At 42.0% G+C, this 26,210-nt stretch overlaps 2 protein-coding genes across 7 annotated transcripts in view; one reads left to right on the forward strand and one right to left on the reverse strand.

Moving 5' to 3' along the window:
* The first annotated feature begins 1,015 nt into the window (after nt 1-1,015).
* RPS6 (ribosomal protein S6) lies at nt 1,016-5,915 on the forward strand. Its single transcript, XM_040579684.1, has 6 exons — nt 1,016-1,122; nt 1,926-2,057; nt 3,169-3,379; nt 3,750-3,896; nt 5,082-5,239; nt 5,781-5,915. The coding sequence occupies exons 1-6, from the start codon at nt 1,117-1,119 to the stop codon at nt 5,874-5,876; spliced, it is 750 nt and encodes a 249-aa protein (XP_040435618.1). The 5' UTR covers nt 1,016-1,116; the 3' UTR covers nt 5,877-5,915.
* Nucleotides 5,916-17,134: 11,219 nt separating this feature from the next.
* DENND4C (DENN domain containing 4C) overlaps nt 17,135-26,210 on the reverse strand; it is a 79,555-nt gene continuing 70,479 nt past the window's right edge. For 5 of the 6 annotated variants that reach the window (XM_040579687.1, XM_040579689.1, XM_040579688.1 and 2 more), the window contains 4 exons: nt 25,786-25,903; nt 24,059-24,212; nt 22,907-22,971; nt 17,135-22,211 (listed from right to left, as the gene is read on the reverse strand). In XM_040579687.1, the coding sequence (XP_040435621.1) occupies nt 22,075-22,211; nt 22,907-22,971; nt 24,059-24,212; nt 25,786-25,903 (474 nt within the window). In that variant the 3' untranslated portion in view covers nt 17,135-22,074. Of the gene's footprint in view, nt 22,212-22,906; nt 22,972-24,054; nt 24,213-25,785; nt 25,904-26,210 lie in introns of those variants that run through there. The other variant, XM_040579690.1, reaches the window with a different exon arrangement.

Here is a 26,210-nt window from a genome sequence, read left to right on the forward strand (position 1 = left end):
CGTTGATGGCGTTTCCCATTCCAACTGTTGATACTTTCAGTTCTGGAGCAGATCCATGTCGTGGTTTAACGCCAGCCGGCAACTGAGTACGGCGCAGGGTAGAACTGGAGGGTTGAGAGTAATTTAATAACAGAAATACAATGGTGATGATGATGATGATTATGATGATGATAAGCATTAGGGAGAAGGGAAGAAGAACGAAATCCAAAGGGAAAGGAAGAAAGAAGGTGGTGATGCACAACACAAACGCTCACCACCCGCGGACTGATGCCCAGCCAGTCCTGCAGCAGCGACTGACAGGCTCCAGCAACACCCCCAACCACCCCCGTCGCCCCCACTTTATATACTGAGCATGACACCCGTGGTGTCGAATATCCCTTTGGTCAGCTGGGGCCAGCTGTCCTGGCTGTGCCCCCTCCCCATTCCCCGTGCCCCTCCAGCCCTCCGGCTGGCAGGGCCTGAGAAACTGGAAAGTCCTTGACTTGGTACAAACATCACCCAGCAACAACTAGAAACATCCGTGTGCCATCAACATGGTTCTCACACCAAATCCCAAACACAGCACAGCACCAGCAACTGAGAAGAAAATTTAACTCCATCCCAGCTGAAACCAGGAGAATCCACCAGCCCAGCCAGCCTGACTGGACTGCCCGTCCCTAAACCCGGGGAGCTTCCTCACTGCGAGGGAAACCGGCAGGAACAGGAACATTTTTTCCTGCCAGAGGCCGCGCCGCGGCCTGCTCCTCAGCGCGGCCGCCTGAGGTAAAGCCCGGCCAGAGGGGTTTGTACGAGCACGGCAGGTGCCCGGAGCTTATCGCGGCCGCCAGCCCTGGCAGCAGGTGCTGTGCTGCCTGGGAGCGCGCCCCTTGCACTGCACAGCGGGTGACATGGACACCCCGCCGCCAGCCCGCCCGGCCGCAGCGCCCCGCCGCCAAGCGGCAGCGCCGGCCCCGCCCCGCCCCGCCGCGCCCCGCCGCTGGCGACGCCTCGCTCGCCATTGGGTAGCCCCGACCACGCGGGACAGGGGTGACACCGCTCTCGCGAGAGTTGGCGGGTGTATGTGGGGGCGACGAGCGGAAGTGCGGCCTTTTCCTGTGGCGGCGCGGCTCGGCGAGGATGAAGGTAACACTGCATCGGGGCGCGGGGCTTTGCCCTCGAGTGTGCGGGTTCCCCCGGCACAGATGGCCTTGGCGTTGCGTGCGGGGCCTCTGGCGGGGGGCGGTGGTCCCTGATGGCGGGGCTGGAGCGCCGTTGTGGGGCGGATGGCAGCGGATTGTTGGTGGCGCGGCATGGAGGCCGGGCGGGCCCCGTTCTCTTAGGGGGGCCCCTGCCGCCGCTAGGACCCGGATTCCTTTAGTGGTCGTTAGTCTGTTGAGAAGGGCTTTTGGGGGCACGGGGCGTAGTAGGGATGCATCGCGTGTGATAGAGCGCTCGGCCTGTGCTGTTACCAAGCCATACTCGAGCGAGAATTGACGGGAGGCCTCTCCGAGGCTCTGGGCTTTGTACCAGCCCCCAAGAAGCACAGGTGATCACCAGCGGCAAGTGTTGCTCTCCTTAAGTTGCTTACACAGTTTTCTGGTACAGCAACATGTGTTGTGACGGGTTTGCAAAAGAAGAGGGAACAAGTTTCAGCTGCCCTCACCTTGACTTTCTTGATTGCGGCCTGTTTGAAGGTGATCAAGCTCCAGCTATGATAAAGCCTGTTTGCTGTGTAACTGAACGAATAATAGTCCAGTGTGGCCAAGGACAGACCTGACTGCCTGTAAGCGTGGTAGTGACAAGTTATAGCTAGTAAGCATTCGTGTAATCAGATGGGGAGATTTCAGCTTTGAAATGTTGAGATGAAGCAAGCTGATAAATACTAATTTTCTTTTACAGTGCTTCATGATAAGTAAACCAAATGTAACTTTTTCCATTATTGTTAGCTGAACATCTCTTTCCCAGCTACTGGCTGCCAGAAGCTCATTGAAGTGGATGATGAGCGCAAGCTGAGAACATTCTATGAGAAACGGATGGCCACAGAGGTCGCAGCCGATTCTCTTGGTGAGGAGTGGAAGGTAAGAAGTGTAGAAGTGTGTCAGAGATGTATTCAAGGAGTTTAAATTACAGAATTTCTTCAGTATGCAGTTGTCATGCTAGAATGCTGTATGGCAGGGATCCTCAAACTACAGCCCCCGTCCCCCAGGATCCTCAGTCTGGTCCCTGGTATTTACAGAACCCCCCCGCCGGGGGTCGGGGTTGGGGGGGGGGGACACCAAGTAGCTGCAGATGACTTCCTGCGACTTAATCCGTGCGCCAGCCCCCTGTTTAAAAAGTTTGAGGACCCCTGCTGTGTGGTGTACATTTGGCAGGTATGTTGGAAGTTTCTCTTGCTATATGTACTGAATTTGGTGATGAGGCGAGTCTGTTCTGCTGCTTTGTTTTGTCTGAATGTTTGGGGGGGTTTTAAGCCTTGTGTTTTGAGTTTCATACTGTTTTTTGCAGTAGTTCTTGTTTGAGAGCTGTCTTGTTTTTCAGGACAAATTAAATCTGTACCGTAAAACTGCTGATCCCTTCTTTACTGAACAAATTCAAAATGGCCTTCATTGTGTTTAAATTGCTGTTAGTGCATGGGGAAAAGCATGTTGGGCCTGGTGTATGGGCTTGGAATACTTCAGTGTTAATTGGACAGTCCAGCTGAATTTGGGTAAATTTATCTTTTTTACTGCAACCTCCACAAAGAAGGCAATAAAAGCTTCATTTTTCCTTCTTTCCCATGTATCTCTACTCCTTTTGCTCTTGTGCTGTGTGCAGATTTCCAGTTTTTGATGATAACAGGCTTTGGTTAGCTTTAGCATTAAAGTAAAGCTAGACAATAATGGAAAAAAATCTAGTCAGGTGTAGCTTAATTGAAACTTTGAATGGATAGAAATTTGATAAAATTTTTTGTATGTTGGAGGGTAAGTAAAATAAATGTAAATTCTCGTGGTATCTAGAGCTATTTCTGTTAAGTAAAATTCCTGAACCATTGCAAGTGGCGGGGTTTGCAATGGCAGTAATGGTGACTTTTCCAAAATCACAGACACCGTGTTCCTGTTACTTGAACAGTATATTTTAATATCCACCACTTCTCCTTAAAGTAGTAGAGATCTGTGAGCAACTAAGAAGTGTATTTTTGTGTTTTCATAGGGCTATGTTGTCCGGATCAGTGGTGGAAATGACAAGCAAGGCTTCCCCATGAAGCAGGGTGTCCTGACTCATGGACGTGTCCGCCTTCTGCTCAGCAAAGGCCACTCCTGCTATCGCCCCAGAAGAACTGGAGAAAGAAAACGCAAATCTGTCCGTGGTTGCATTGTTGATGCCAACTTGAGTGTTCTGAACTTGGTCATAGTGAAAAAGGGTAAGAGTTTAGATGAACCAAGCAATAGGTAGAAGTAGGCATCTGGAAAGACACTGCTTGCTGTGGCTGAGAAGTTGTGTGGAATACCGATGTCGTCCCAGCCTCAGAGTGTGAATGTATCTTGAAATGCCCTCTAAGCATTAAGTTCTTGTAACCAGAAATGGTTACTGAAACACTTTCCGTGTTGCCAGCAGTCTGATCACGTTAAATTTGCAAAGTAGCTAGCCGTGGCAGTGTTGGCAGGTGGACCCCAAGGATTGTCTATCGCGCATTTTTATGCATTTTAAAAACTAAAATTGAGTGTCACCAACAAAGCAGGCATTCAGTAGATGATGAATTAATTGGCATGTTTAAACTTATGTTCTTAAAGGTGAAAAGGATATTCCTGGGCTGACAGACACAACTGTGCCCCGTCGTCTTGGGCCCAAGAGAGCTAGCCGAATCCGTAAGCTGTTCAACCTGTCGAAGGAGGATGATGTTCGCCAGTATGTTGTGAGGAAGCCTCTGAACAAAGAGGGTAGGAACTGAAATTTTACAGCTCTGCTGATAATTCCATGAAACCAAAGAGGTGTCCAGCTTACTGCAGTAAACTAAGTACACTGTAGTAGTAGATCCAGGAGTTGACTGTCACATGGTATTTAAGCTTTGTCAGCTGTAACTTAGAGATAAGAAGTGGGGGTTTCTTGGTTGCCCCTTTCTGGTACCCACCTCTTCCCTTATGGTCTGCTGTAGCACAGTTGGTTTTAAAATGTTTGATAGAATCTGGAATAATATTTACTAGTGGTTGTAAGGATAATACAAAAATAATTATTAATAAAGGAGAGTTAAATACGAGGTGGAACGTTTCTAAAACATTTTTGAGAGGTGGAGGTAAAAAGCAGTATGATAAAGGCACTTAAGATTTTTCCCCATTGCTTATGGCAGTCTCCAAAATGAGCTTTTATTGGGACCGTGCTATTTTTTTTACCGCCTGTCTCTTGCAGTGTAAGGTTTCAGTTGTGGGTTTTTTTGCATTTGATCAGGGAATGGAAAGGGTGAGGATTTTTAGCAGACAGCGTATGATAGAGCTTGGTTGGGTGAAAGACTGTTATTTTCTGCATCATAGGAACTGTTCTGTCCATTGAAGAATGTGATTCTGGTGGACCTCAGGCTGTTTCTTTTGACTTCTGAAGTCAGGCAGTAATGAAAAGCAAAATTGTACAGATGTCTGTGGTGGTGTGTTTTGTTTACTCATTATGGGCTATGTAGACCTGTTTTTTGGATACATATGACGAGCCTGTATAGACTTGTACAAGAGAGCTTTTTTAACACTGAAAACATAAATGATTTGTTCCTAAAGCTAGGTGATGAGTTTCCATATTCTGTAAGTGTTTAAATTTAGGGGAAATTTATTCTGCAAAGAAGCTAGAAATTTCCACAAAAAATGCAGGGAGTTAGAGGTGTATTACTTGCTCTTAATTGCCGATAACAGATCATGAGCATTAAGACTATATTTTGTTAATGCTACATCTGACAGTAGTTGATCACTTTTCCTGCAAAACCTGTCGAGGTTGAACTCTTGTTAAGTTGCTATAATGCGTAGTACACTAAATAATGTTACCATAGCAGTGAATGGAACTTGTTTTAAGTTTGTCACATGAGGCGTGAGGTCTCTTTGGAAGGTAATCTGCCACTTAATGCTAATTCATAATACCTTTTTTAGGCAAGAAACCCAGAACCAAGGCTCCCAAGATCCAGCGACTTGTGACCCCACGAGTTCTGCAACATAAGCGCAGACGTATTGCTCTGAAGAAGCAGCGCACTCAGAAGAATAAGGAGGAAGCAGCAGAATACGCTAAGCTCTTGGCCAAGAGAATGAAGGTGTGTTTGCCGCTGTAACTCAGACATATCGAATACCTCATACCCCAGAATCAAGGGAATTGATAAACTTGGCTGTACACACAGCTGCTGTGTACTTGCCTCATTTTGAGTAGCAGTGCCTGAGTGTAAGTATAAACATTGCCAGTCAAATACATGAGTTTGGTCTTCCACCTAAAACCACAGTGACTACTAAAGGAATACTGTTGGAATATTTGGCATAGTACTTGAGTGTTTCGTGACTTCTAGATGGAAACTGAGAGCAGATAGACCTCTACTATGTTGTAAACTTTGCATTAGTATTTTTGGGGATACAGTCCATATCGTTTAAAGACATGGGTCTGTACAGGTTATGATCCTTGTAGAATTCCTTCTGATCTGTGAAGGAGGAAATTGTATTTTGCTTTATTGACTGAAGGAGTCCGTTCTTTCTGGTAGCTTCCTTGAGGTTGTATTTTCTCTAGTTTTTTACTTTGTAGATGTTCCAAAGTGCTTGATCATGTACAGTATCTCCATACTTATTTCATGCTGCTTTGCTTTTCAGGAAGCCAAAGAGAAACGCCAGGAGCAGATTGCAAAGAGACGCCGGCTTTCTTCATTGAGGGCTTCTACATCTAAGTCTGAGTCAAGTCAGAAGTAAAGATGTACATGATACTAAAAATAAACCCTTTTTGTGGTTAACTTTCTGTGTGAGACTTACCCGTGCATATTTTTACTGGCTATCTCTTAAAATAAATAGTAGTCTAGACTAACTGTGTCATGCAGGCCAAACTGCAATCACAGACTTAAGTCTCGATTGAGTTCTGTTTTGAGAACATGTAATAAATATTCATGTCTCCAGTGAAAAGTTCCGATTTATAATAGCCTTGTGCAAGCATGTTAATTTTTCTACAAGAAGTAGTTACTTATAACAGCAAAATCCTGTGTGATGGTTCAACAGTGTCCCCAAGAACTGAATGTAAGCTAATCTTCAGTAGCTCTGGGTAGAACTCACTAAGTACTGTTCTGTGGTTTGTTTGGGCTTTGTTTAATCTTGAGTACAGGATGGTGTTTCCAGATGAGGAATCATGTCACTTGCTTTCACTCTTGATTGTAAGATTTGTAAAACAAAGCCTTGAGCCGATTGTTGGCAGAATTAAGTGCAGTTAAGTCAGTCAGGCTCCCAGTGAAGTGGTCGTAGCACCAAGTCTGTCAAGAATTGGAGAGTCTGCATAACTGTCATATCATTTCGTTTAAGTAGCCCTGCAAGGAACAGGGAGTTGAACTTAATGATTTTTATGGGCCCATTACAACTTTATATAATCTGTGGTGCTGTATTTTGGCATTCTGCTCTTGAAATTGGTGCTGAATACTGAGCATGAGTAAGTCAGCAATTAAAAGGTTTGACTTCACTTAAGGACAGAAACGTTACAGTACCCTTTATGTATTCAGACTACTTTGTGCAGATCTCGTGCCAGGTAAGGGTGATGGGAGTTCTGCTCTGACTTGAGAATGCATGTTAAGTGTTTCATGTTAGAATGATCTGCAGCTAGTCTTAGTTGTTCTTAAAATAGTAATTGGGATCCACAGTTTTTGTCAAGATAGGTGCTTCTATTTCCAGTATAAACGCTTCAATACATTAAGCTTTATCACAGCCTAAGAAGTAAGGAAGCTTTTATTTTTACCTTCCTGTGTGCATGGCAAGGCTCTTCACGTCAGGCCCCCACCTGACTGGCTAGAAGCAATTTTTTAACACACTGAATGGAATTTGTGTTGCAGAACCATGGGAATTGCTGACAGTAGATGCTGGGCACAGAATGCCATCCTTGGGTTTTTGGTTTGTTAGGGTGATGGTATACAGATCTCTGACAAGGGTAGAATTTGCTATGAAGCATCTATGTGCAGTAGAAGCCTCAGACCAAGAGAATTGGCTGAAGCAGTTACTCCAGGATTCCATTTTAAGTGGCCTTTCACAGCATAGCTGTTCAGGTGGAAGAATAATAGATTATTTTTGAGTGACAAATCAACTACATAATGAGAAAAGGCAAAGAGAGCCAGCAACATTTCAGCATGAGTTAAATAAGAAGGCTGGCTAGTTTTGTAAAATTTTAAGAAGATACCATTTTACAGGAAATGAACAAAATTTACCTCCAAAAAACCACACCAATGTATGGAGGCCATGTTAAAGACATACAGTTTCACTTTAAACATGAGGTTCTTCACTTCTAGTAGTGAAGATAGCTATATAGGCCCTGTTAAGCCTGAGGTTCACTTAACACAGAAAGTGTATCTTTCACAAATCCACTTAAAATGTAGTGCTAGTCTTTCAGCTGCAAAAATTGATGTAGAAAACAGATTAAATCTGTATTTCATCTGGCAGATATGCTTCATATGACAATCTTAACCCGTTCACTGAATAACTTGCCTGCATTGCAAATCTTTACAGTAAAGAAGTCTTATCACCAGGCTCTGTTAAGCAAAAGGGAGTCACATCTAAGCATGAGATTAGCACTCGCTAAATTCACAATGATGGAAATTTTACAGGAACATGCAGGAGAGAAATGCACAACTCATTCCTTAACACAGCAGCCTTCTGTTTTGCATCCTGGTAAAAGGTACTTGCAATTAAGAGGCGGTTGCGTTGGTCAAGGTCACCAAGCACTGAGGTAAGTGTCTAAAGAGACCTGTGTCCTAAAAAAGATGTCCTACTCTATGGGCTACTAATGGGTCTTTTTTAAAAGCAGTGCAACTGATACCCAGTTGTATTAGTGGGCAAGAAGAGCGGGTGAGCTGCTGGTTATTTTTGTTAAGCTGTGGGTGAGAGTGTGTGGCCTTGTTAGAGCCAGGAAGTAATACAGCCTAACCCCCAATAACAAAAACCTTGTTGTACTGCTTCCCATCAGTTGTTCTCTTGAATCTTCCTTTGTGGTTCCTGTGCTGCTTTGTTCTCCAGTCCTCAGTTTGCAAGTGCAAATTGGGTATACCATGTCTCGGAATTGTAGAAGGGTTGGAAGGGACCTTGAAAGACATCTGGTCCAACCTTTCATGAGAAGGAGAGCCTAGATGACATTATCTGGTACCCTCTACAGTCATGTCTTGAAAACCTCTGGTGATGTGGAATCATCTGTGTCCCTGGTGAGGTTGTTCAGGTGATTGATCATTCTCACTGTAAAATTTCTTCCATTGAAATGACACCTCTCCTGGTCAACTTGTACCTGTTGCCCCTTGTCTTCTTTCTGTGGTTCCTTTCAAAGAGGGGGCTTCTGTCTGCTTTGAGTATGGGATAACATCTCCCCTGAGCTTTCTCCAGGGTGAAAAGACCCAAGTCCTTCAGTCTTTCCTCATGGGGCAGTTTATCCTGCCCTTTGATCATCTTCATGGCTTCCTTTGGACCCTCTCCAGTCTGCATCTTGAATTGCGGGGCCCAGAACGGGAGCCAGTACTCTACGTGCAGCCAGAAAAGTGTTGAGTGGGACGATCACATCTCTGTCTCTGCTAGCAATGCCCTTGAGGATGCAACTCGGGATCCTGTTTGCCTTGGTTGCCGCAATGGCACTCTGCTGACTCCTGTTAAGCTTGTTGTCCTCCAGAACCCCCAGGTCCCCCTCGGCAATGCTGCTGCCCAGCCACAGCTCATGGCCGGTGCTGGGCTCTGTTGTCCCAGGTGCAGGACTCTGCACTTGCCTTTGCTGAACTTCACACAGTTCCTGCGAGCCCACCCCCCCAGCCTCTCCAGGGCTCTCTGAAGGATGGTTCTGCTTTCTGACACCTCCACCTTGCCACCCCGTTCAGTGACACCAGCAAACCCAGCGAGGATGCTCTCACTGCCATTGTCCAGATCGTTTATGTTTAACGCAGGGCCCCGTACTGGTCCCTGGGGGACCCCACTTGTGACAGGCTGCCAGCCTGAGTAAAAGCCATTGACCAGCACCCTGAGTGTGGCCTGTGGGACACCTGCCTGCCCATCTCACAGATCACCCACCCAGGCTGTACCCTGACAGTTTGTCCAGGGGGGCTGTGGGAAACGTGTCAAACGCTTTGCTGAAGTCCAACAACCCAAAGAAACAGAACACACATAAGACCAATACAATCAGTTTTAAACTGGCACAGTCTGAATTCAGACAGTATGACACTACAGGAAAAAAGGAGGAAAAAAGTGCCTGTAGAGGCAGGACCGAGGACATATGTTACCATTGTCTGGGTTGGACAACCCAGGCCTGTTAGTTGAAGCTGCTGAGCAACTTTTGTAGGACAAGGCCTCAATGACAAGAGTCCAAGTACTGATAGCCTGGTGAATAGAGACTTGTTAGAACTTGTAGGGCACAAGCCCTGGGAACAAAGGAACAAGCTAACTGCAGACCCCTGAGCCCTTACAGTTGAGGAGGCAACCAGGCGGACAGAGAAACAAGTAGCCAGATAAGGGAACGGATGGTGCCGATATGTAACTTTGTTAATCAAGAAAGCCTTGTAGAAAGAAACTCCCTAACTTTGGAATAGAAACTGTTGCTATGTCAAGGTAAACTAATAAGTTCCTATTGTTCTAACGGTGTGCCTTAAATATCAACCAATCAGTGTTTTTTATGCTTAAGATTTAACCAATCAGTGTGTAATATGTAGAAGGTAGAAACGTATATAATTGTAAGAAAATCACTAATAAATGGACAACTGGCTTGCATCAAGCTGCGTCCCATCTCTTCATTCGCCGCAAACTTTAAATTGTCCTTGGAACAAGCAGTGTGAGAAAGAAAACCAGCTATGCCCAAACAAGAAGCCAGGTGCAGAGCAAGTCCTGGGAACTGCGGAATCAACACACTCTGACCAGCACACTCTGACCAGGCACCTGCAGCATGCTCACCCGTCAGCGACACGGACTCCCTGACCAGAAACTTTTATCCAATCACCTGTGTGTAAAGTCGGGTGAGCGGTCGGTTTGTTACAAATATGACCTGTTTGCTTAATAGAGGGAGCACGGCATGTAGCCATATTGGTGTGATTGTTGTGACTTGGCCGACTCTCCATGGCGGACCGTCTTCGTCTGGCGCCCAAACAGGGACCCATTTGGTCACTTAAACGCTGTTTGCTTTTAAATGTGGCAGTCTCCGTGCATTGGACCCGAAGGGAAGTTGTCCAATTAGGGAGCTGGAGGTCAGAGGCGGGTGGAACCTGGAAGGTGAAAAGCAGAGTCCAGAGTTTGGTGTAGAGCTGCAGATCGCACCCCCGCCGGTGGTAAGACCCTGACGAATAAGACACGGCAGGGCTCTCCGCTGATACCCTCTCTGAGAGAGGGGGGACCACTCTGGAAGACTGCAACAGAATTAGACGCGGCAATTAAACTCTTAACTAGTATCCTCTTTAAGAGAGGCGAGAGCAATAAAGAAACAGAAGTGGAGGCTTTAGTTTGCTGGGCACGAAAAAAGGGTAAGATTCCCGAGCCCGCATTATTGTTTAGTATTACGGAATGGAGAGAAGTGGGAAATTGCCTCTGGGATACTACGATTGAGGGAGGTAAAGAAGGAGAAGAAGCTAAAGCATTAGGAGCTACGTGGTGGTCTATAATTAACGCTCTGGAAACTATGAAGGCAGAAAAAAAAAGTAGCGGCGGCAGCCATAGAAGCGTTGGGGAGAGCTGTGTAGCAAAGCCGGTGGAGCAGAAGGGTGATTCACCTAAGCCTTCTCTCTTGGCTACACTTTTCGGAGTTGGGCATACTCGTCCTACGAAGGGTATGTCCGCCCCTGCGTTCAACCGTGCCGGAGCTTTTAGATAAGCCAGCGGACAAACCGAAAGCTCCTCCTCGGGAGCCTGCGGTAACTGAGCCGAACCCGGAAGAGGCGGGCGGGCCGCCCCAGGAGGGCGGGGCAGCGGGTCACGCGGCACCAATCGGAGCTGTGGGCGGAGCAAGGCCAAAACGGCGGGTGGCGACAGCTGTCGGTCACGTCAGGGCGGGCAATAGCGCCGCGCGGTGTCGTATCCTCTTCCTGAACACCATCGGGCGGGTCTGAGGAGGAAGGCGGGGAGAAGCTTTGTGGTAAAAATACAGAGAAATCCTTACAGGAGGTAATAGATAAATTAAGAGAACTGGAAAAGCGAGTTGAAGTGAACCTGCCTACTACTTCAATACCTGCAATTCCTCCAGTTAGCCCAGCTACCCCGCCAATGCTGAACTCGAGCAAAGATCCAGTTCTACAGCATTGGTCCAGTATTGTTCGTGATGCTGTTTTGGAGGGTGACTGGCAGGTGACCAGCTCGTTAGCTTGTCCAGTAGTGGTTAATAATCTTGGTGCACAATGGGAGCCACGTGATTGGAAAATATTGCAACAGGCAAAGCAAGTGGTCACTACTCATGGTCTGTGTTCAGAGGCTGCGTGACAGATCATACAGTTTATTACATGATCTGTGGAAGGTTAATGATCAGGTGCTGGCGATGGAAGCATTGCAACCTGGTCTTCCAGCTCTTATGATGATCCCTCGTAATTGGCAAATTCTTGTGACAGACTTGAAAGACTGTTTCTTTTAAATCCAACCCCAGAAGGTAACTCTTACTACACAAATAACTAATCTGCATGATGCTCAGAGGCTTTTAGGAGACCTACAGTGTGTTCATAATATAGTTGGCCTCACTAACGATGATTTGCAACTGTTCCGATCCTGGTTGCATGGCACCGAAGCCAACAGTCCTCGAACTTGTTCACCAGAACAGCGGGCTGCCCTAGAAGTTGTGTCCTGCAAAATTCAGACTGGCTGGTGTGGTCGCCGAATGGCGAATCATCCATTATCTTTTTTGGTTTGTAATGTTGCCACTTCACCTTTTGCCCTTATTTTACAATAGCAAAAGAAACAGGGGGAAAATACGGCGATCATTTTAGAGTGGTTGTTTTTGCCATTGCAACCCAGACATCGTATTTTAAGTCGCCCTGAAGCAGTAGCGGCCTTGGTGAGAAAAGGAAGAGACAGGATTGTTGAAATTGATGGGACTGAACCGGCAGATATCAGTATTCCAGTCCGTGGTGATGATTATGAATGGCTTCTGAGACATTCAACAGCCATACAGGAAGCCTTGATGGGTTATACAGCTGTTGTACACAACAACCAAAAGGACCTCTCTGGAAGATGTTAGAACATTATCAGTGGATTGTGAGACCATTATGCTCAAAAAGACCAGCTGAAGGGCAACGGTGTTTACAAATGCAGGACGAAAGATGAAGAAGGCTGTGTGTGTTTGGCAATCCGATAATCAGTGGCAGAAACACGTGATCACCGGTGAACCACAGGACAACCTTCAAACCTTTGAACTGGAAGCAGTGTGTTGGGCATTGGGAAGCTGGAACAATACACCTGTAAACATAGTATCAGACTCATTGTACGTAGTTGGTGTAGTACAGCGCATTGAAGATGCCTTGTTGAAAGAGACAAAGAACCAACATCTTGGTGAAATATTTATATGACTGCGTAGTACTCTTCGACAGAGAAAACACGAATTTTGTATTATGCATATTACAAGTCATCAGTGGACCATTGGGTTGGGCGAAGGTAATGCTAGAGCTGATGAAGCAGTCAGCTGTCTGGCACTAACTCCTCCAACAAATAAGTTTGAAGAAGCTCGTAACAGCCACGAGAAGTTTCATCAAAATGCAAAGTCTTTACATCGACAGTATCAAATACCCATAGCAGATGCAAAGGGTATTGTTCGCTCCTGTCCTCAATGAAGTCATCATGGACCTGGTTTAGGTGTGGGCACTAACCCAAAAGGTCTGAAGGCACTTCAGGTTTGGCAAATGGATGTAACACATGTACCTGACTTTGGGAAGCTTAAGTATGTCACAATTGTCATGATTGACACCTATTCTCATTTTATATGGGCCACTGCACAAACCGGTGAAAAGGCATTACATGTGGAGAGACACTTAATGTCTTGTTTTGCTGTCATGGGAGTACCTGTAGAAATAAAGACAGACAATGGTCCAGTGTATAGTAGTCAACGAGTTGCTAGGTTTATGACAACTTGGGGAATTAAATATGTTAAAGGGATTCCTCACTCCCCAACGGGGCAAGCAGTTGTTGAAAGGGCAAACCGTATCCTGAAGGATTATCTTCAGAGACAGAAAGTATCGCAGCACACAGACGTAACTGAACGGTTGACTAAGGTGTTGTTTACCTTAAACTATCTCTCCCTTACAGAGGACAGAGAGGGACCACCTGTTGTTATACATCACCAAACAGCGCGAGGGAACCAAGAAACTAGTTCCAGTTTGAATGTTTTGTATAAAAATATGGCTTCAGGTGTATGAGAAGGACCTAATCTGGTGTTATTTATCGGTAGAGGTTAGTTTTGTATCTCCACAGATAAAGGACCTGTATGGGTCCCTAGCAAGTTTGTGCGACCTATACGTCAAGAAGACAGAAGAGAAGACTCAGAGCGAGCAGACAGAATAAACTGTCTATGTTGTAAGGGATGTAACCCGTGGGTATTGTGCCGATGTATGCTGCGTGGGGTAAAACGGTTCTGTAAGCCAAAGCTTAAATGTAAATGGTGTAAAGAGTGTATGTGTTTGATTAGTAACCGGGCATGAAGCAAGCGAAAGCATACGACTAGTGTAATACCATGCTGATTGGAGACAGTATACATCATCAGAATCTGTGAAAGCACAGATTTGTGGGGTGGAATATAAAAAAAAAAAAAAATAAAAATTGTGGAAATTGCAGGAGTAAACATGTTTGAGTGGTGGACTTGGTTTACAGTCTTGAATTTTTTACCTATAGGCCAAAGTATTTTTGACATCTTGCCTAGGACAAACATATGGGTGACATGGGCAAATATCACAGAGGTAACAGACTTTTGTTTAAGTCTGCAACAGGCAGACAACCCCTTTAGAACTTGCTTAATTGGTATTCCCTAGCAAGAGAATGAAACAAATTTTGATGGTTTTTGGAATGTTAAAGCAGTGAATCTGACTTCCAATCAGAATGGTACAGTTATGAGTCCGAATGGCAGCATTAAATGCTAAGAATATACAAAGGTTAGCGTGCTAGGGAGAGAAACAATTTAATCTTACGTCACAGATTTTAAGTTCATTATTGCTTCATGTAGATAGTGTTAGGCATGCTACGTTACAAAATAGAGCTGCAACAGATTTTTTGTTATTAGCACATGGACATGGTTGTGAGGAGTTGAAGGGATGTGTTGTGTGAACCTTTCCGATCATTCCATATCGATGCACAAGAAGTTATCACAACCGCAGGGAAACATGAAGCATATTCTTGATGATAATCCCCTTGATGAATGGTTGAGAGGACTGGGGATAACAGGTTAGTTAAAGATGTTATTGATGGAAGGAATATGCTTTGTTGTAATGTTTTTAGGTTTTGGCTGTTTATTTTCTTCTTTGAAGAAAGGTTTAACATCTATTGTGAAACAGACATGGGTTGTCCAAAAAGAAAAAGGGGGATATGTAGAGTGATTTTTAAAGGACCGAGGACATATGTTACCATTGTCTGGGTTGGATGACCCAGGCCTGTTAGTTGAAGCTGCTGAGCAACTTTAAATTGCCCTTGGAACAAGCAGTGTGAGAAAGAAAACCAGCTATGCCCAAACAAGAAGCCAGGTGCAGAGCAAGTCCTGGGAACTGCGGAATCAACACACTCTGACCAGCACACTCTGACCAGGCGCCTGCAGCATGCTCACCTGTCAGCAACACGGACTCCCTGACCAGAAACTTTTATCCAATCACCTGTGTGTAAAGTCGGGTGAGCGGTCAGTTTGTTACAAATATGACCTGTTTGCTTAATAGAGGGAGCACGGCATGTAGCCATATTGGTGTGATTGTTGTGACTTGGCCGACTCTCCACGGGGGACCCTCTTTGAATGCCAAAGGAAAACACCTTGAAACCTAAAAAAAAATGGTAGAACACGTCCCTCTAAACTACTCTGGTAACCATGCAAATCCGGCCTCTGCTCCTCCCAGCAGTTTCTGGCTGCCACTTGTCCCCACAGAGCCACTGAGACTGGTTGGCAACTCTGGAAGCCTGTAGTGCAAACCTAAAAAAAAATTCAGGTCTGTTTTTTCTAAAGGATTAAGACTCCACAACCTTCCAGGCAACCTGTTCAGTGTCTCACTACCCTCACAGTTAAATATTTCAGTATATTTTCCTGTGGTTCAAGTTCATGCCCATTGCCCCTTCTGGTACAGGGCACCACTGAGAAGAGTCCAGCTCTGGCTCCTCTACTCCCCACCCACCCCATCAGGAATGTGGACACATGGATGACATTCTCCTGAGCCCCTGCCCCAAGCTTTCTCCAGGCTGAACGGTGCCAGCTCTGTCAGCCCATCCTTGCAAGACAGGTGCTCCAAGCTCTTCCATCACCTTTGTGGCCCTTCCCTGGAGTCATTCCAGAATGTTCAGGTCTCTTGTACTAGTCAGCCCAGACTTGGACATAGTGCCCAGATATGCCTCACCAGCACTGAGGGGTGAGACAACCTCCCTCCACCGGCTGGCAATGCTCTGCCTAGTTCACCCCAGGACACTGCTGGCTTGCTTTGCCGTGAAGGCACCCTGCTCACTCACAGTCAGGTGCTTGCCCACCAGGAACACTTCTCCTGCCCAAGCAGTCTCCAGCTAGTCTGCCCACAGCCTGCACTGGTGCATGAGGTTATTCCTACTGAGAGACAGGACCTTTGTGTTTTCTTTTAGATCCCATCAGATTTTCTCCAGCTTGTCAAGTTAATGAGTCTTCTTTCACTCCTCTTTGTAAACAGTGGAAGTTTGTCTCTACAGAGTTAATGAGTATTCCTGATAGTAGCTCTGAACAAATGGAAGACCAGAGCTTCTTCCTCAAGCCAGCTCCTTCTGCTCTTGCATTCTACCATCACATTCCCTCAAGTTTCCCACCTGGTTTTGGCACAGAAGACAGCACTTCCCTCCTCCCTATAGCTTCAAATGCAAATCCTGGGTTCATGCTTTGGGGATTCCCCAAATGCAAGATTTTGATCCTGTCTGTTACATCCTCCCTCAGCAGGTCACCTTAAAGGCAGCATATTAGGAAGGCAGTGTAGTATTTTTAGCAGGTATTAAAAAGACAGCAGTGAAGTGACAAAAGCAATCTGAGCAAAACAAGGAAAGGCATTGTGATGCTGACAAGATTATAAAAATCCAGAAGACTAACTGTTCCTAAGCTCTCTACCTAAAAACAGGCCTGAAAAGATAATTTTATCATGCATCTTCTCCACAAGCTACCAGTTTGTGCTCCAAGTATCATTTTTTTCAAAGAGAAAAGTCTTTAGGGTCTGGCGTTCTTATTTTTACTAACAGACTAATAATAAAATAAAAATCAGGAAACTGCATGTAAACCTGGAAGTATGTTATAAGGCAGGAGGTCCACCAGTGTCTCTTGCAACCTAGGACGCATCACTGAAAGTACTACTCTGTGCCCCCTTCACAAAGCCATCGAGAAACCAGAACTCTTGGGGAAGTGTCCTGCCAAGTACAGCCACCTACCAATCTGTTCCCACCCAGTGATCAATGTTTTTCCTGGTCAGCAGGAAAATAGAGCAGCAGCTCTATTGTCAGGAAACCATGGTCCAAGACTTTCCTGCAGACAAGATCTTAACGGATTCTGCCTCCCTCAGCCTGTTTCTCAGTTCTTCTTACCTCTGCTCATCCTCATGGCTTGCTTAAGGTGCCACAGAGACATCCTCTCTCGTGATCAAAATCCCTACAAGTGGATCCCATCTTTTCCTCTCCCCCTGCCCCAACTGCTCCTGCTCTTTCTCACCATTCAGAAGTCCCTGAGGTACTATGAAACAATTCCCCAAAAAGGTAGATGAAAGTCTCTGCTTTTGCCCAACCACAGGCTGAATTTATACTTAAGATTAAATTCTGTCAAGGAGGTAAGTTACAGTGGCAAAAAAGCTGAGCAATTTAAATTTTTTTACACAGGATGCATACATACTTTATTCGGGAAATACATTAAAAATTGTTTCTTAGACTAGGATGTCTATACAGAATTCAGAATATGCAGAGTGCCCTTTTAAACTCAAGAAATATTTGTCAAATGTACAAAAGCGTTACAGAGAAACACTTGTTAATCAAAGCACAGTAAATGGATGCCATTCTTCAACAGTTCAAATCCGTCTCTAAGCCAGTGCAAATTTTATTGCATTAAAGAAAGCTTCCCAACTCACTTAATAAATTCATTATTTATTCACACTACATCCTTTCCATCCTCATTACAATAGTTTATTTTAAACTCCTAGAAGTTTAATGTGCTTCTAAAAAACAGCAAACAATCCCTTTTATTTGCACCATTGATTGATGCAGACTGAAAGAACAAATAAGAACCCCATCCATTTCTCTCCTTGTATGCATCACAATATACAGCACTGTAGGATACAGAACTAGAGTCCAATTCAACCATTCAGTTTCAAGACTTAAAAGTTACAAGGCTGTGTGTTTGTTTTTTAAAAAGTTCCATAATGAGAAGCTGATATACAGAAGGCATTTTAAGATTTTTATTAGTTAAAAGAAAAAAACCCCTTTGTTGGAAATGTACAGTTATATGAATGTAATGACCGGCTTACCATTTAAATGACCTGCTTACCATTTATATATTTAATGGAATATTGTTAACTGCGTTGAAATAATTGTTGAATAAAGAGTTTCAAAAAGAGAAAATTACTAAGTGGATTCCTCAGTTACTTACATTTTAACAATTTGTTTTAAAAATATAATTTCGATGATCTAATGTAATATACATTTTTAAAATATCCCCTATGTTGCAGTTATTCAAGGAAAGCAGTAAACTCAATGAATGGTATATTCTTCTAGCTGCAGCAATATAAAAAGCCATTAATTCACAGTTAAAATGGAATAAAATTACTCATTCACAAGTGCAATGTAGCTTGAGCTTAACCATTGTGAAATTCCACTAGGAACAAGACTAAGTTACTAGCAAAACAAATGAATGTAGTTTGGAACACATATACTAAATTACTTTCCATTAAAATTGTATTGTCTAAACTTGAGTTATACAAAATGTGAAGACATGACTATAAGTAACATAACGTATAGATGCTTCTAGTAACATGTAAAAGCTGGTACCTATTACTGTGCCGATGCTGCAGTCTCTATACCTATGGGGCTTTGAAAGTTCTTACGTCTTGGTAACGTGACAGAATATGTTTATAATTCACAAAGAAAAACTTTGTCACTTAAGAATCCTGATTCTAAACTTTTAAGACACTATTTGTTGTTTCAATTCTACAAAAAATAGCTATTTTGATATGAACACACAAGCTATATGTAACTGCTTTACAGCTGGGTGAAAGGTGCAGAATGGTATCTTCTCACCGTAACTTACTGCAGTTCAACATCCTTGGGGCAACAGTGCAAGGAAGCTTCTCTGTGATAACTGTTCTTCCTGCACAAACTTTCTAAGTTCTTGGGCTTACCTGAAATTCATTAACGGTTTGCATCCACGTATACAATCAGTTTGCTTTACACCCTCACTTTGTGCATGCATTGCAGGTTTTGAAATTAACACTGATCTGCAAGCATTTTCTTCACGTTTATACATGAGAATTCCAAACACACAGAGAAGAGCCATCTCCTCCTGAACACTGGCTGTTGAGTTACTAGACAGAGTATTTGGAGGCAAGAGTTTTGCAAGTGATCAAAATGCTACTTTTTCTGCTTACATGGAGAGGAAAACAGAACCAAGATCAAGCTTATCGACACCCCTCCTTCGCAACACTTCATCAAGCTCATTCATGCATTATGGATTCAGATAAATTTGGATTACTAGGAGTGGGGTGTCACACACACTAAGACACATTTGTAGGTGACTAACACACTCCTAAGTAGCCCAAGAAGTTCATGCTGTTACTGACCTGCAGAGAAGAACTATGCCTTTAGCACCCAGTTTTCAGAAAGATAAAAGTGTTCACAATGCACTCACAAAAAACTTTTGAAGTCCTTTCGCTGTTTATTTTTGGCCAAATTTTCAACCATACAAATACTGAACCATGCTATGCTATTTTATGCCATGCCCTTTTCTTACACATGCTCACAGTTCTTTCAGTGTTTCAGATTAGGGAAGCCTGCATCTCAGAAAGTTTGTGTAGGAAGAACTGCAGTCTCTACCTTTTTGTAGGAGGAGACCTGAAAGTCAATGGAAGAACAGGCAGTGCCATCATGCATTTGAAAGGAGAGAAAGCAGCTAGGAAAAACCCACTCAGTTCTTAATTCCTTTCAAATTTTTGTGAGCTTTTTTCCTACTAAAAAAAAAAAAAAAAAAAAAAAAAAAAAGCACCTCCTTAGATGAAAACTTAATAGAAAACTTAATAAACAAATTGCTTTCACAGATCTGACTTTTCATTTGAACTATGGACTTCACTCAAGAACCAGATGATAAGTTAACTATTAAAAACTAGGCATTAAAAAATCCAAATTAAAAAAAGCAAGTGCTTACTTTTGTCACTCTACATTAAAGAATTAGTATCAATAGGCTGATTCAAGATTTCAAGTAGTCACATGCAGGACTTCTACCACAGGAAGGCAGGAACAGAAGTTGATTTGTAGTGTACAGAAATGCCAATATGCAGCAGTAAACCAAAGCAAGTTCAGTCCTGCAGCTGTGCTCTTCTCCTCAGGCTTTAGGTTTTCTTTTTTTTGTTTAGTGTATATATACCCAGGGAAAGTCTAACATTTAGCACTAGATGCTGTGACACAATCTGCTTTGCTGTTTCTACAGCAAATGAATCTGGATTTTCAACAACAGATGAGAAGTTTGTTTTGAAAGAAGGTAATCTGCTTACAGATTTTATTTTATAGTAGTATTATTTACAATGGTTTGTCATTTGGATGTCACCAATTTACAATTGGATGTCACCAATTACCTAAAACAGCACTCACCAAACAGATTTTCTTTGTAATTTAATGGGCTGGGAGAATTTAAGGGTAACGAAAACTTGATTCCTTGCAAGTTGCATCACATAATCATATGGTTTGTCCATTTAACACTCAAAAATTATCTTTGTATAGCTGTATGTTTAAGATCAGTATAAAATTATACAGGAAAATTTGCCATTTTGATTTGTAGAACTATCGAGTTGTTTGGACGAATGCTTCAGGCAGATTTTTACTTTAAAAGGATGGAACCGCACATGTCAACTATGTAATAGAAGAAGAGAGGAAAATACAAAGAATCAGGCTCCACCCTTCATTGTGATGTAGGTTAGGTATCTGCAAGCAAACATGCATAAACCCAAATAATAAAGAATGAAAAAAAAAGACAGTGTGTGCTCTCCTGCTTTTAATTGTTGAGAAAGCACAGTATTTTCATCAGGAGAGAATCTGTCCAGACAATATCCCCATATTTACTTAGAATCAGCACTTTTAGACAAAATACAAGGAATCAGTCTAGGATGCAAATGTATTTTGTCACAAATAGTGCAAATCCTATGTTTTAGCCTCATGAAAAAACAAAACTTGGGTTTTCTTTTTTCATGTAAAAGCTGTTCCAGACAGATCTTCATCCCTCATCATTTTCTAGAATGAAAATTTTTAAGAAAGAGAGTAGCATGAAGTAAATACATTCATACTTAAGATGTGATTATAGTTTTAGCTATGCTCCTTTAACATAATATAGATCTTACAGGTGTTTTTTTTTCCTAGGAATAATTCCATCAGAAAAGCTACACCATTAAATTTCAGAAAAAAACCTGGAATAAATCTTACGATATTCCTCAAGTAACAGAAACATTTAAACTGTTGAACGGTATACAGGCTCTTCTGGTCAAGACTACAACTACTGTAGTCAATTACGTATGTGAGGTGACAAATTGTCTTACCTACTAGAAGCAATCAAAAAGTTAGATTCATTTTTTCATGCATACACTCAAGCACTTTGTTTGTGATAATATACACCTTGAAGACCACATTTTAAAATATATTTCAATTGAAATATTGAATTTGGACTATCAGTGCAAAATAACTAACCCACAGGCTAGCATGAAACCATGGACAGGATGATAAAGAATTCCAGGAAAAGACACTTTTTAAGCATACATGTATACAATATAAAGCATTTTTTTTCCCACACAGTATCTGTTTAACAAACCTTGTACGTATCCTAACGCCATGTAAGTTTCCCATCTAATTTTTAGACCACCACCTATTTCTGAGCTCTTAGTGTAGAATGTTATCATTCTTCTGGAGAAACCAGCAGTATGTTCATAAGGTCCTGAATTTGTGATATTGAGAATACAGGAAAACTGAGTGTAAGCTTCTGTTTTTTACAACTATAGACATACATTATGAAAAGATCAATCAAAGATAATTTAGAACGCTGATTGGGCAAGGGTCAGGAGAAGGGTAGCAATTTTAGGTACTATAATCTGACAAAAGCAAATGCATTGCAACTTCCAATCCCAGGACTCAAATATTTACATACAAGAATTAAGTATTCTGCTGCAACAAAGGTATTTCATTGGAATACACAAATATTGCTGGCCCTTAAGAAAGTCACCAACTATAGGCTGCTGGTTAATTATCACCCTTTTGAACAACTTGGTATCATGGGGGAAAAGATTTGAGGGAGGAAAAGGAGAAGTATATACAGGGGGAAAAAAGCAGGTCAATCACTGAAACCAATTCACCCTATTAATACAGTCTGTAATCACTTTAATGTATTTCACCCTGTGTCTCATGAGATGAAAGACAAGAATGTATGTTGTAGCTTAATGAAATTGCTTTGTCAAATTGCTCAATTATCACCTTTTGGGATTCAAAGTGTATATCACCATGCTCCTGGTTTGTTCACCTCTACTTCTGTCTCACTGAAGTATAGCATGTGTCTTCCTCATTTTTATATCAAAGGTGCTCCAAAGCACTTCCTACAACACTCAACCCTGCTGCTTGGTGGCGCATCTATTTTCTGCATCTTTTCAAGAACATCCTTTGGTAGATTTTTATGTGCAAGTCTGTATTCACTATCAAAGACCTCTGAAATAGAAAAAGAATGGTAGAAGTTATTAAAGAAAGAAACCCTGTACAGTGCATGCTACTGTTAATATAAAATACTTCTGGTGATTTTTATATAACAACAAAATAATTAACTTAATTAGCCACTGATTTTTTTTTTTCAGAACGCATCCTCTCAGAGAACCTGAAAAGCATCTTCATGCTGGAGCATCACAGAGCACCACAGTAGGTGCCCATTACCTCTATCACAGTTTAGCTTGCCTGTTCCCAGGGTATTTCCCCTGCCATATCCCATAAGGGAGTCCCTTCACTTGCATACTACCAAACAGAAGTCAGTTTAGAGGAGATTAGGAAAGGGTGAGCAATCAGGTGGCTAGATGTCATAGGTCTAATATTTGGGTCGGAGAAAGATGGACCAGACTGGGAACAAGTTTTCAGACACGAGGAGTTAAAGCTTCAAGCTAATACATTTTGTTTAGATTAACCGATTACTGGTTTCAAACAAAGTCAGAATTAATGGCCTCATCTGAATTACATTTTCATAAAAGCAACACCTAATTGAAGAGTGACAGCCCTGTACTTTTCACTATAACAGCTATTAAAAAGTTAGTTGGAAAGTCATAGATGAAAAGTCAATCTTATACACTAGTCTTCATATAAAGTACTTATATATTTCATACACAGACACTATGCACTTCACAGTATTTTTCGCTTACCAATGTCAATGTTCTCTCTTCCAAGGGACACCAGAGACAGGAAAAGAATTTCTCTGTAAAAACTCCTAGGAAATATTTTAAAGGGCAAGTCAATGAAAGCACCAGCTATCCGAAGTTTAGAAAGTCAATGTTGAAGACACTAATCTTCCATTATGTAGTTTCTGCAACTGTTCCGTTAATCTTGCTTGTGAAGAAAGTGATCTATCTACACGATTACTAGCTTAAGGTTTTCTCATGCCTGAGTATTTTTCCTTAATGCATGCAGTTATGTTATCGCCAAATCCCAGCAGTTACATTTTCTATGAAAAATCTCTTTGATAAACATGCCATAAAAACTCCAGAAACACAAGACATATTAAAATTAAGCACCACTTATTAACTCATTCCTGCCTCACGGTGAAGTACAGGGAGCAGTCTTACTTTAGATCTCCCACATTTTTTGTTTTAGGACGTCACCATCTGTCTCAGAACTGGGTGTCACTGAACAATTTTTTTCTTGTGGAACTCAAAAGATTCTCCTCTAGGCAGATTAATTCTTGCTTCTTTTTAATAACTACAAACCACAGAAGCAAAGGTAACTTAGCATGACAGACTCCAAACACATCTTGTATCTGCTGTAATTTATTTCAAAAGCTATGCTTTTGTGGGAAGCCCTCTTTGAATTGTAGTGTAGATGGGAAAATGTACCGTACAAGTGTTATTTACATGTCTCCCTTTGTTTGTGGATCATGCAGTATCCACTTTTCTTAGCCAATTCTCCAGGCTGGTAGAATTTCTATAGATATAACTAGGTAGTTTGGAGAATACTCCAGACACTGCAACAGGATGCCACATGCTTGTATTCATCAATTTGCTAGATATGGAACAACATGAAAATCTGCATAATTGACATCTGTGTTTTTCTTACTCATTTGTAAAACGTCAATTTTGATAACAGAATTGCATTTAACTATTTGGATGAATTATGCATCTACCTACAGAATGCACCTGTGTGTAAACATGGGCATAAACAAATTCACACAGTGTTTAGTGGACACAAATGAAACTGAATGTTCCCAAGAGGTCTTTATGGAATAATCATTTTGAAGTGTATATGGTCTGATCTTGTTTAAGTTTGAATGGAGTCAAAGCAAGAACAAATCACCCCTTTACCTCTGTCGTTTCACATCTGGCTTAACTTTCTGTAGGAGGAGGTTGATTGGTTTAACAATGTCATTGTGTTGAATACTTAGTTTGATGTTCTCCAACAAAGTGTTTGTTGCCAGCTGATCTTCTGCCATTGTGGAGGGTCTCTTTTCAGAAGAATCTGGGAAATGTAACCATATAGATTACTAGAACAGTGAAGATATTTTTTTTCCACTTTAATAACCAGAAGGTATTTCAGAAATTGAGATACATATACAGAACCTCTAATCAAACTACAGAACCATATTCAAGAGCTCCCACATGACAGAGAAATACAAGAGATTGAAAAGCATCCAGCATCAGATGTTGCCTGTAATGTTTTTTAGCTCAGATTTATCGTTGTACTTCAGTTTCAAAAACTATGTTCAATCCAAGAAAGTTATTTTTTACACAAAAAGAAATAAACCAAAAGAAAACACTGTCACATTTCTTATCAACGAAACTTCTCTTATCAAAGACCTTCCTAAAAGCCACCTAGAATTTATTGATAACTTTGGGCTACATGGTAATGCACAGTTGCGTCAAACAGGAAAGAAAATTATCAGGACATATACCATCATGATTTGTTGCTTATATTACCATTTCCAGAAAAACACTGAACTATTATTCTTTGGAAAACAATGACTTACGAGGGAATGAGTCCATTTACTGGCAAAAAAATAAGGCTACAAATTAGGCAGCAAGAACATGGCACAAATGAAATGTAGACTGAAGCCAGTAATCAAAATCACACCAGCCTAAAGTTTTCATATAACTGACATATATGATGGCTTACAAATATAATTTCCTGTTTTCCATATAGTTTCTGACACTGCTGTAGACCCTATCTACAATACTATCACTTTTCTTCAACATGTAAAACAGGCCTTTTGCTCCTTTATTTACATAAAAAATATATATTTCTGCATCTTCATTCACATCTGAATGCTTTAGGGATGCTTTTCATGTATTGTGCTCAAATCAATATGCTTTTGTAGAAACTAAAGGAAACATCACATCTTACCCTGTGCTCTTGTCTGTAATTTTCTGATCAGCCTGTTTATTTTTAGGACTGACTTCAAATACACCCTTTTTTCTTCCTTAGACCCAGAATATCCATGCTACGTATTTTTTAGCATAGTTTTAAAAATTAAATACAGGCTGAGAAGTTTAGGTTGATGAAGGGGGTTTTGCTGATCAGAAGTAATGAAATTCCGAAGTTCTCATAACCAGTCTGTCTTTTGTTCATTATGGCAGACGATGGCTTTCTTGGACCTTATTTTTTGACAGTCAAGTAGGCTGCCAAATGTTATTAATGGGGCTTGTACCTTTCATTCATCTATAGAAACACAAGATACTTTTTTGTAATACAGTATTCTTTTTCATGCCTGCGTAGATATAACCAGATAATACACTGAAACACTCAGATCAGGTGAAGCTTATTTAGCACCATATCTAGAAAAAATCCTCCCACTCTGTTTGTAAGTGTATGACATATAAAGGATGAGTGACACACCTTTTCACACAGATCAGTAAGGTATTTTCACAAATAATTTGACACTGAGACTAATGTTTACTACCTAAGGGAATGTGGATGCTTCACACACTAAAAAAGCTTTCCAACTTGATAGGCTGTGTACACTCCAGACACTGCAAAACTCTTTCTTTTCACAGCTTCTGCTCCCTCTGCTTTCTGTAACATTTGTTTTACTTACTGAGATTTCTCCAAGATATATACAGGGGCTCCCCTGGCTCTTGGTGGAGGTTGATATTGTCCCACAGAAGATGGATGTATACTAGCTTGCTATCTTGAGCAAGAGATGTCAAAGGAAGCTAAAAAACATGAGGAAAGGGAAGAAGTTTTAAAAACAACAGTACAGTCTTACTGTTTAAAAAAACTGGTTTTTGACTCATTTTGGAAACAAAGAAGTTTTACTTTCTTTATCTTGAATCCAACAAACAGAAAAGTTGGTATCTTCTAGAGGAAACTGCACTCAACCAGAGCAAAGTCACAAGAATCGCAACATTTAATTCCCCTTTTTTTAGTTTACACTAGTGTATGAAGACCTTTCAGTCTTCTTCTACATCTATCTGAAGAAAATATTTATGGGTATTGTCCTGGTTGTGGCTGAGATAAGAG

The sequence above is a fragment of the Falco naumanni genome, chromosome Z (genome assembly GCF_017639655.2).
Source record: "Falco naumanni isolate bFalNau1 chromosome Z, bFalNau1.pat, whole genome shotgun sequence".
In the NCBI taxonomy this organism is placed as follows: domain Eukaryota; kingdom Metazoa; phylum Chordata; class Aves; order Falconiformes; family Falconidae; genus Falco; species Falco naumanni.